General features: G+C 38.0%; 2 protein-coding genes across 2 annotated transcripts; one reads left to right on the top strand and one right to left on the bottom strand.

Moving 5' to 3' along the window:
• The first annotated feature begins 829 nt into the window (after positions 1–829).
• Positions 830–6,124, top strand: LOC136225875 (probable phosphoribosylformylglycinamidine synthase, chloroplastic/mitochondrial). Its single transcript, XM_066014015.1, has 4 exons — positions 830–1,096; positions 1,336–1,403; positions 1,549–5,744; positions 5,840–6,124. Exons 2-3 carry the CDS (start codon positions 1,359–1,361, stop codon positions 5,737–5,739), a joined length of 4,236 nt encoding a protein of 1,411 aa, XP_065870087.1. The 5' UTR covers positions 830–1,096; positions 1,336–1,358; the 3' UTR covers positions 5,740–5,744; positions 5,840–6,124.
• Positions 6,125–9,797: 3,673 nt separating this feature from the next.
• Positions 9,798–10,739, bottom strand: LOC136227688 (LOB domain-containing protein 33-like). The gene is made up of 2 exons (XM_066016418.1): positions 10,461–10,739; positions 9,798–10,376 (listed from the first exon to the last, which is right to left on the bottom strand). Exons 1-2 carry the CDS (start codon positions 10,737–10,739, stop codon positions 10,008–10,010), a joined length of 648 nt encoding a protein of 215 aa, XP_065872490.1. The 3' UTR covers positions 9,798–10,007.
• Positions 10,740–10,958: the final 219 nt, after the last annotated feature.

Here is a 10,958-nt window from a genome sequence, read left to right as displayed (position 1 = left end):
GAGCAGGTCAGGTCGTGTTAGTGTTGAGCTTAATAGGTAATGGGTCATTTTTGGATTGACACGAAACTGACACGCTAATTTTTTAGTTGAGTTAGTGTTGATATGTGAACCTAAAAACGACACGAAATGACATGGATATTGAAAATTATTGTTATATTCTCTTGTGTTTTTTTATGTCACTTTATTAATAAAGATAATAAAATTATAATTATTAATTGCAAATATTGATTTGAATTTCCTAAATTGTTATAAACACATTACATGACCCTCTAACATGATATTATCGAACTTTTCGATAATTATTGTTAACATACTAATCTAAAAATGATATAAAATGTTTAAAAACAGTATCATATCTTCTTATATTTTTAAGAGTTATTATTAATATATATGCATAACAAAATTACATGTAACCCGAAAACACGACACGAAATTGACACTAACCCGAACAGGTTAACACGACTTTGACACAAAAGTTTTTGGGTTGGGTTTGGGTTTACTCATTTTTGACACGAACCCGAAATGACACGACTCGAACACGATAATTACCAGGTCTATATACAATAATACCAATTTAACCTCAACATTTTCAAAATAGTGTAAATTTAATCTCAAAGTTCATGAAATAGTGCAATTAAACTATAATATTCTACTGTTTTATTCTCTGAGATAATAAAATGAGGCTATAATAACACTATTTCATAAATGTTAGGTTATTTTAGAAGTGAGAGTTAAATTGGTACTTCTCCAATAATATTGAGACCATTTTGGCATCTTATCCATAATATTTTGGGTAATTTTTTTTTCACTCCACCCTAATTTTCCATTTTAGTTTTACCGACCTAATTGCCCGAACCTCCTATTCCCTGTGCAGCGTCTTCTTGCAGCCACCACTGCCGTTTGTCTGTGCACCGCCACCATCCGTCGTTCTGCCGTTGGCCTCCGCCAGGAGTTCCGAAGTTCCGCTGCTATTCTCCGCCGCTTTTTTCATCGGAGGTTCCGTCTGCGAATTTCTACTCCGCCCTTCCCGTTTCTGCTCCCACCAGCAGTTCTACTCCGCCTCTGTTGCTAGTACGAAATTCTGCTTTTGAAACAGGTTAATGCTTGCTCTAGTTAGTTTAATGTCGTAGTTGGTGCTTTGGTCTAATATCAGTGGCATGCTAAAATCAAAGAAACTCGCATTGGCTGTGGCTTGCAGTTGTATATTTCATATTGGCTGTGCTTTGGTCTAATATCAGTTGCAGTTGTTTTTTTTTTCTTTTGAACTGAAAGTCTTCGTTTTTTTTTCAATCTGCATTTAGTTCTTTTTTAACATGTTTTGGCTTCTGATTTCAGTCTGAATTGAAGAAGTTCAACTAATGGCTGCTTCCCTGGAACTCTCAGCTGCCACTCAATTCTTGCAAGTGAGTGTTTCCCTTGACAGTACTTTGAAATTTCTCTTATCACCTTCATCTTGCTGTCATTCGGCTTATACCTGTAGATTTTATGTGTTATATTATATATATGGGTGTGTGTGATAAGTTGTAATTGGAAATTGTATTTAAACAGGGCACCTCTAGGCAAAGTTTGTTTTCACAGAGAGATTTTCCAGCTAGACGGAGAAATCAATTGCTATGGGGCACAATTCGAAATCATAGTTCTCCATTGGGTGTATCTGCTAGAAGAGGTGCTGCATTGAGTTGTCAATCAAAGCCTAGAGCTGTTGTTTCTGGGGGTGTGACAAGCTCTGTTGATGAACAACCTAGATTGATTGAAGAGCCTGCTCAAGAAATTGTCCATTTTTACCGTGTGCCGTTGATGCAAGAGAATGCAACTCTTGAACTACTCAAGTCTATTCAAACGAAAATCTCGAATGAGATTGTTGGGTTGCAGAGTGAGCAGTGTTTCAATATTGGGCTTCTATCAAAACTTCCAAATGAGAAACTTGTGGTTCTTAGGTGGCTTTTGCAGGAAACGTATGAACCTGAGAATTTGGGGACTGAGAGCTTTCTTGAAAAGAAGAGGAAAGAAGGATTGGAGACTGTGATAGTTGAAGTTGGCCCAAGGTTGTCTTTTACTACAGCTTGGTCTGCTAATGCTGTCTCAATATGCTCTGCTTGTGGGTTAACAGAAGTGACTCGTATGGAACGGTCTAGGAGATACTTGTTGTATAGTAAGGGAGCACTACAAGAAGATCAAATAAACCAGTTTGCTGCCATGGTTCATGATAGAATGACAGAGTGTGTCTATATTCACAAGCTGACATCTTTTAAGACTAGTATTGTTTCTGAGGAAGTTCGATATATACCTGTTATGGAGAGGGGGAGGAAGGCTTTGGAAGAGATTAATCAGGAGATGGGATTGGCGTTTGATGAACAAGATTTACAGTACTACACTAGGCTATTCAAGGAGGATATGAAGAGGAATCCAACAACTGTGGAATTGTTTGACATTGCACAATCCAACAGTGAGCACAGCAGGCATTGGTTTTTTACTGGGCAAATTGTTATTGATGGAAAGCCTGTCAATAGAACTCTGATGCAGATTGTAAAAAGCACTTTGCAGGCAAATCCAAACAATTCCGTGATTGGCTTTAAGGATAATTCTAGTGCAATCAAGGGCTTCCCTGTAAATCAGCTGCGTCCAATTCAGCCTGGTTTGACATGTCCTCTCAATGTTGCGAGTCGTGACCTCGACATTTTATTTACAGCAGAGACCCATAATTTTCCATGTGCTGTGGCACCTTATCCTGGGGCAGAGACAGGTGCTGGGGGCAGAATCAGGGATACCCATGCAACAGGTAGGGGTTCATTTGTCATTGCAGCTACAGCTGGTTACTGTGTTGGAAATTTGAATGTAGAGGGGTCTTATGCTCCATGGGAAGATCATTCTTTCACGTATCCATCAAATTTGGCATCACCTTTGCAGATTCTTATTGATGCTAGTAATGGTGCATCAGATTATGGGAACAAATTTGGGGAGCCCTTAATTCAGGGTTATACTAGAACTTTTGGAATGCGACTTCCAAGTGGGGAGAGGCGAGAGTGGTTGAAGCCAATTATGTTCAGTGCGGGTATTGGACAGATTGATCACTCCCATATAACTAAAGGAGAACCTGATATTGATATGTTAGTTGTGAAGATTGGGGGTCCTGCATATCGTATCGGAATGGGTGGTGGGGCTGCCTCAAGTATGGTGAGTGGTCAGAATGATGCAGAGCTTGATTTTAATGCTGTACAACGTGGAGATGCTGAGATGGCACAGAAACTCTACCGTGTTATCCGTGCCTGCATTGAGATGGGAGAAAAGAACCCAATTATCAGCATCCATGATCAAGGAGCTGGTGGGAACTGTAATGTTGTCAAGGAAATTATATATCCAAAGGGAGCTGAGATTGATATCCGAAAAATTGTTGTTGGTGATCCTACAATGTCGCCTTTGGAGATTTGGGGTGCAGAATATCAGGAGCAAGATGCTATCTTGGTGAAGCCTGAGAGCCGTGAACTATTGCAATCTCTTTGTGACAGGGAAAGGGTGTCAATGGCTGTTCTTGGGGCAATTAATGGTGAAGGGCGTATTGTCTTGATTGATAGCCTAGCTATTGACAAATGCCATTCAAGTGGACTTCCTATTCCTCCTCCTATTGTGGATCTTGAGCTAGAGAAAGTACTTGGGGATATGCCTCAAAAGACCTTTGAATTCCAACATTTGGTTCATTCACGAGAGCCACTTGACATTGCTCCAGGAATTACAGTGATGGATGCTTTAAAGAGAGTATTAAGACTTACATCTGTAGGTTCAAAACGCTTCTTGACAACAAAAGTGGATCGGTGTGTTACAGGTCTTGTAGCACAGCAGCAAACTGTTGGCCCTATTCAGATTCCACTTGCTGATGTTGCTGTCATTGCTCAGACTTATACAGACTTGACTGGTGGTGCATGTGCTATTGGGGAGCAGCCTATTAAAGGTCTGCTTAATCCCAAGGCAATGGCAAGATTGGCTGTTGGAGAAGCATTGACAAACCTTGTTTGGGCTAAGGTTACTTCACTCTCTGATGTAAAAGCTAGTGGGAATTGGATGTATGCTGCTAAGCTTGATGGGGAAGGGGCAGACATGTATGATGCTGCCATAGCTCTTTCGGAATCTATGATTGAACTTGGCATTGCTATTGATGGAGGGAAGGACAGTCTCTCAATGGCAGCCCATGCTGATGGTGAAGTTGTTAAGGCTCCAGGCAATCTTGTTATCAGTGTGTATGTCACTTGTCCTGACATAACAAAAACAGTAACCCCAGATTTGAAGTTGGGAGATGACGGTGTATTGCTTCACATTGATTTGGCAAAAGGGAAGCGGCGGTTAGGTGCATCTGCTCTTGCTCAGGCTTTTGGCCAGGTTGGGGATGATTGTCCGGATCTTGAGGATGTTCCTTACCTTAAAAGAGTTTTTGATGGTGTCCAAAATCTAATTGGTGATGAATTAATCTCTTCTGGCCATGATATAAGTGATGGTGGACTATTGGTCTGTGCTATGGAGATGGCATTTGCTGGGAACTGTGGCATTGTATTGGACTTGGCATCGCAGGGGAATAGCCTCTTCCAAACACTTTTTGCAGAAGAGCTTGGTTTTGTTCTCGAGGTTAGCAGAAAGAACGTGGATACTGTCATAAATAAGCTCAGTGGTGAAGGGGTTTCTGCTGAAATAGTTGGGCATGTGACTTCGGCACCTTTGATTGAACTAAGAGTTGATGGGATAACTCATGTGGGTGAGGAAACTTCACTTCTTAGGGATATGTGGGAGGAAACTAGTTTTGAACTCGAAAAGCGCCAAAGAGTGGCTTCATGTGTCCACTTAGAGAAAGAAGGTTTGAAATCTCGGCATGAACCTTTGTGGAAACTATCCTTTATTCCATCCATTACAGATGATAAATATATGAATGCAACTTTGAAACCAAAAGTTGCAGTAGTTCGAGAGGAAGGTAGCAATGGAGACAGAGAGATGGCTGCAGCACTTTATGCTGCTGGTTTTGAACCATGGGATGTTGCAATGTCAGACCTTCTGAATGGAGGTATTTCTCTTCGTGAATTCCGTGGAATTGTATTTGTGGGAGGTTTTAGCTATGCCGATGTGCTTGGTTCTGCAAAAGGTTGGGCTGCTTCCACAAGATTCAACCAGCCCCTTTTAAATCAATTTCAGGAGTTCTACAGGCGGCCTGACACGTTTAGTCTTGGCGTTTGCAATGGGTGCCAGCTTATGGCACTATTGGGATGGGTGCCAGGCCCTCAAGTTGGCGGGGTACACGGCGCTGGAGGGGACGCAGCACAACCAAGGTTTATCCACAATGAGTCTGGTCGATTTGAATGCCGCTTTGCTAGTGTCACAATAAAGGACTCACCTTCCATAATGTTCAAAGGAATGGAAGGTAGTACTTTGGGTGTGTGGGCTGCGCATGGTGAGGGTAGAGCATACTTCCCTGATGATGGTGCTCTTGATCGCGTGATTCATTCAAATTTAGCCCCAGTTAGATATTGTGATGATGATGGGTATCCAACAGAAGCTTACCCCTTCAATCCAAATGGTTCTGCCTTGGGAGTAGCAGCTATTTGTTCCCCTGATGGCAGGCATCTTGCTATGATGCCTCATCCAGAACGTTGCTTCTTGATGTGGCAATTCCCATGGTATCCCATGCACTGGAATGTGGATAAGAAAGGCCCTAGCCCATGGTTGAAGATGTTCCAGAATGCCAGAGAATGGTGCTCATGAGACAGGTTTGTTTACTATATATCTATAAATTCAGTTTTTCTGATGGATGGAGAGGAATGGATCACCGCTTAACAGGCTTGTAAAACTTTTTTGATGTCAGGAGCTGCTTTTGGCGTCAATTGTTAGCCATATTTCTTCCAAAGCTTCGCATGAAGTTTAATTATTCCCCCAATATACACCATAAAGGTTCCATAGGAACAGTTTTCTTTTTCTTTTTTTTCTTCTCCCTCTCTCAAGTTTCATGCTGGTCTCTTCAGTTTGTATTCGTATTCTGTATTCTAGCTGAATGACTAGTACAAAATTGGCTATTATCAAGTGGTTCTACTTTTGCAATTTTCGTATGCTTCAGTTTCTGATGTTAAGGTACCTGAAAGATTCTGGCCAATTTTCTTGTTGAGTTCATTTTTTCTTATTTTTCCCTTACTGGAATTACTTGTGTTTTATGTATTGTTTAAAAATGGCAACTTTAACCAACATTTTGTTTTGCAAATTAAAATGTAAATTCATGTCCTTGAACTTAAATTGTATTTGTTTTGGATTTATTATCCTGGTTTTAGCTGGTCACCGTTTTCCAACTAGAAAGAAACAGAAAGAAGAGAATTGAGGAAGATGGAGTAAGTAGTTCCTTTGACGCATCACACCACATAATGCTGGAATGGTTACTCCCTTTTTGCTTTTTTTTTTTTCATTAAAAATATTGCAAAGTATTGTTTTCTAAATGAAGGTTACAGAACTATAAAAAGGAATATCATGATAACAATATGTTACTAGAGCCTTTTGCTTTTTTAACCTCTGTTTTTTTTTTTTTTTTTTTTTTTTGTGGAGAAACCAGAGGTTCAGTTCTCTGTAAAGTACTAATTTGTTGGCTTGACCTTTCAATGTGGAATTTGTTGATGATAAGAACTCATTGTCAACATCCAATTTTGGAAAATTTCAAGCCTTGTTTTGGTGTAATTCCAATTATATTGAATTATTATTATTATTTGATCAATTGAAAAGTTAATCAATTTCTGTACTTCTGAACTTGTAGACTTGTATCCACTTATCCTGTTTATTTTCCATACAACTTTCTGGGTATATCATACAATGTTATTGTTCATGCATACAAGCGATGTTGAGTCTATGGGTCTCATTACTTTTGATCTAGTTTAGCTTGCAGAATTGTGGTTTTTGTCTTTGATTTTAGTTGGATAATCATCTTTAATCCAATGATATATATTATTATTTTTGAATTTAGTTGGATTGTCATTCTCGCAAGGTGTGCATATCTTTAGAATGATTTATCAAACTTTTCTAGTGATATTTGAAAAAAGGATTAATTGTGTAATTATGTTTGTTTCGAAGTCATTGTAGTAGTATGTTTCACAAAAGAATGAAATAAACAACTTGTTAGTGATATGTTTGGCCAAAATCTACTCTGCTGACAAATTTTACGATTCTACACTTCACATTCAGTCTCAATAGTTACACTATCTCATGATTCTCATCTAGGTGATGTCACATCAGAATTAGTTCTCAGGTGTTTTGCTTTTTAGTTTCAGTAGGAGAGTCTGTTCAATAGCTTAATTTATCAAATTAGTGTTTACTAAATGTTCTGATACATACATCTCTTCACAAGTTTCATTTACTTAGGTTCTTTATTTCTGATCCATTAAACCTTGAGCTGAATGAATTGATTACTGGTTTTTTTTTTTTTTTTATCTCCATAAGTTTATGCAAAGTTCTATCACCTAGTTAAAATCTGCTCTATATCCCAGGTTCCACATCAGTTACTGATTTTCTATATTTGCACAAATCCTTCTGCCTACCAGACCAAGTCTAACATCTCACTCCAGATCATCAAGTTCATATTACAGTTATTCATTTATGATCAGTCGTGGTTATTAGTTCATATGTATTTTGACTGTGCAATCTGCCACAGTATTTCCAATTTTTTGGCTATGGTGTCTGTCGTTATCAGTTTGTGCTCAACAGTTTAATACTTGTTTCCTGTTTACTAATTCAATCCATTAGTTTTTCTGCCATGTCTTAATTCACAACTCCTTTGTCCATATTACAACATCTTATCTTCATACGATACTTGGAATCAGCAACTAGCTTAGCTTCGTAATCTGCAGTTGGTTCTTATGAGTCTTGTTCTCAAGTCTTAATATTCTACATTTTCTGACTATGATCACTTAGTATAATATAGTTCTGCATGTTTTATCAGCATTTGCTCTTATCGCTCTCATAATGTTTTGTTTTAGTCATGATAGGTCTAATGCCATAAACATGATTCCTTGAGTATCCATAATAGTTCAGCTCAATTTCCGTTCTATCAGACCTCATTCATATGCTGATATATTCTTCTCTGATTTGGATTTCCAGATTTGTTTATGTCACAGTCAAAAATTTCCTGCTTTGATCTTTGCTTATCTGTTCTCAACAGCTTTACTTCTCAGATTTCCAATTTTTGCTGATACTTAGGATTACTGCTTGCAGTACCTTCCTCTTGCTCATACACTAATGCAGTTTGATATTATGTAGCTCTTTTCATAGTTGGTTCATACTATTAGTTCTTAATGTTCTGTAGTTATAGCTCATTTTCTACATGCTCATTGTCTGAGCGTTGGTGCTAATGAGATTAGAGATCTTAGGTAGCCATTTAGAGATGCAGCTGGGTCCATCTTTGAGGCAAATCCAACTGGCTATCACTCAACTCCAGGCTGAGGTACAGAGGATAGAGCGTGTCTCTGGTTCAGCTTCATCTAGGTCTTAGATTATTATGATATCCCTGGTTCAGCTTCATCTAAGTCTTAGACTGTTATGATATCCGTAATATTTGTTTTAGTTTAATAGTTTTTGAAGCTTATTATAGCTTTTTATTATGAGCTCTAGATTTAGTTCAGGTAGTTTAGCTTGTATATTTGTTGGATAATTTAATTTCGATTTACAATTATGCGATTTAGTATATTATAATTAATTTTACTTTGTTAATTTAATATATTTTTATTTAAATAATATTACCACTAAAATATAATTATAGAAATACAAAATCTGATTCCAAAAGAGCAGCTTAGCGGCAGAAAAGACGTAACTGATATATCATATCTCTCGCAATTCATTTCGCGACGAAAAAGACACAGTAATTTGTCATGCTGGTTTAATTGTTTGCAAAGTTAGCAGCCATTTGGAAAAGTATTTGTTAAATGTTACCTATCACCTACCAGCGAGTTAGGGACCGAAGAGAGTCAGTCGCTAACTCATGAAATTCGGTTCTAACCATGTTTAGCCACCGAATAGGGGCCGAATTTTTTATCCCTAACTCTTGATTTTCTTGTAGTGTCAGATAGTAGCATACGAGTTTAGGAATCTAAACTGTCTTCTGTGTCAAGAGATTCAGTTGAACCTCATGCCCATTTGCATTTTGGAGAAAAAAAGTACTCGCCAAGACTTTCAGTTTACTCCCAATTCGTAGAAGCTACAGCTAACATTTTCTCTGAAGGAGACATTGCGGCCTAAGATTCAGCTGCAGTTTAATTGAAACAGGGGAGACTTTCCTGGATTTTAGTTTTTGCTATTGTTAACTGATAGATAATTTAAACGCAAAAGTTAGAACTGTCAATATTGTTCTGTAGTCAAACTGAACATTATAAGGTCATAATTTCTCTGCAAGATATTCTTATAGGTTTGTTGATGCCAAGATATGCCAAGTTCCTCCATAAAGATGTTATGTTAAAAGTCGTTCAAGGACTTCTACTTTTCATCGCGAAGCTAAATTTGTAAATTGGGTATTACTGCATTTGTGATCCTAAATCTTATGATTGTTTATGCCTGGGGTACATTGACATGCCTCCAGTTTGCTATAGGCACATTTTGATTTAAGTGTAACTTCACTTTTTCGTTACGACTTCCTCAATTCTTTTCTGCATGGTTTCTTCTGATTATTCTCTTCCTGTTACTAAAAAAGATTTCTACTTTTTGTGAAATTTTGAGGATCAAATTTCCATATAATATTTCATAAAGTTAGTTCTGACTATCATGGATATCCACCAAATGATTTATTATCATTGCCGGCACTCAATATTCATTTTATGGGTAACACAAAATATTGTTGAATAGACAGGCTTATTTGGTGGTTCAAAGCCCACACGTTGATCTTGAAACTGTGTTTACATCAAGTAGAATTGCGGATGCAAATACAAAATTTTCCCAAAATGGAGAGACATCTACATCTACTGTTCAAGCTAACTTGCTAAATATGCTTTTCTAGGTCCTATATTGGCAGTTCAATTTCCATTGTGCAGCCATGGACAATATGGGAAGATATCTTGGTCCAATCCTTCAACAAGTATGTCTAAAGGATTTGTTTGGAAGTCCAAGAATGGGTTTTGGTCCTCCCATTCACATGAAGGGATCACTTCTACATTCATCTGGCTGTCAAAACTTTGGTTTTCAGCTGTATATCCTGAATTGTTCACTTGTGCACCCATTTGACTCTGATGATATTGATTGTTCATGGCATCTTCAGGTGAAGATATATGAATATCACAGTTCGGGTTTGAAGTTGTTCGAGGAATTCCATCACTTCCAATACCAACTGTGAGATTAGCCATATGGTGTCCAAGTATTTCTATCTCCTCCTGTAAGCTGGCTATCTGAATGAAAATTTAAACTAGTTAAAGCAACTCATTTAAATTTAAGTAATTGTACAGGAACATACGATGGAATAATGTCGACACCTGTTGTTGGAGTGCAAAAATGTGAGCAACACACCCATATACGGGGTCTCGCATTCGAGCGAGAGCTTCATAAGAAATGGTAATAGCAGCATCACTTCTATTCTGTACTGGTAGTTGTAATAACAGCTTTGAAACATTGCTTGCACCAAACACTTTGTGTACTGCAGCAAAGTGAGCTGTAGCTTGTTCATAAGAGAAGTAAGGTGAAAAAACACATTCTGTGGTGCACTTTCGTCTTAGAAACTTGCATGCTCCACATGAAGAGCCAACCCCTGTCATTGTCCTATGCTTTTTTACTTATTTCTGTCAATATGATGATTCTGGTTGGTGTACTAGAACTGGTTTGTTTAGGAACTAGTGTTGAAATATTTGGTCTTTATAATCATCATTAAGTCACAAGTGTCATAAGCCCTTTTGTCATATCCAAGAGACATTCTTTACTTTTCCTAAAAGTAGGTTTCTTTTGGGTCTGCTTTATGGGCTACAATGGTCATTCTC

This window comes from Euphorbia lathyris, chromosome 4 (assembly GCF_963576675.1).
Source record: "Euphorbia lathyris chromosome 4, ddEupLath1.1, whole genome shotgun sequence".
In the NCBI taxonomy this organism is placed as follows: Eukaryota; Viridiplantae; Streptophyta; class Magnoliopsida; order Malpighiales; family Euphorbiaceae; genus Euphorbia; species Euphorbia lathyris.
The sequence above is the reverse complement of the archived record's forward strand: the minus strand, read 5'-3'. Positions and strand labels throughout refer to the sequence as shown.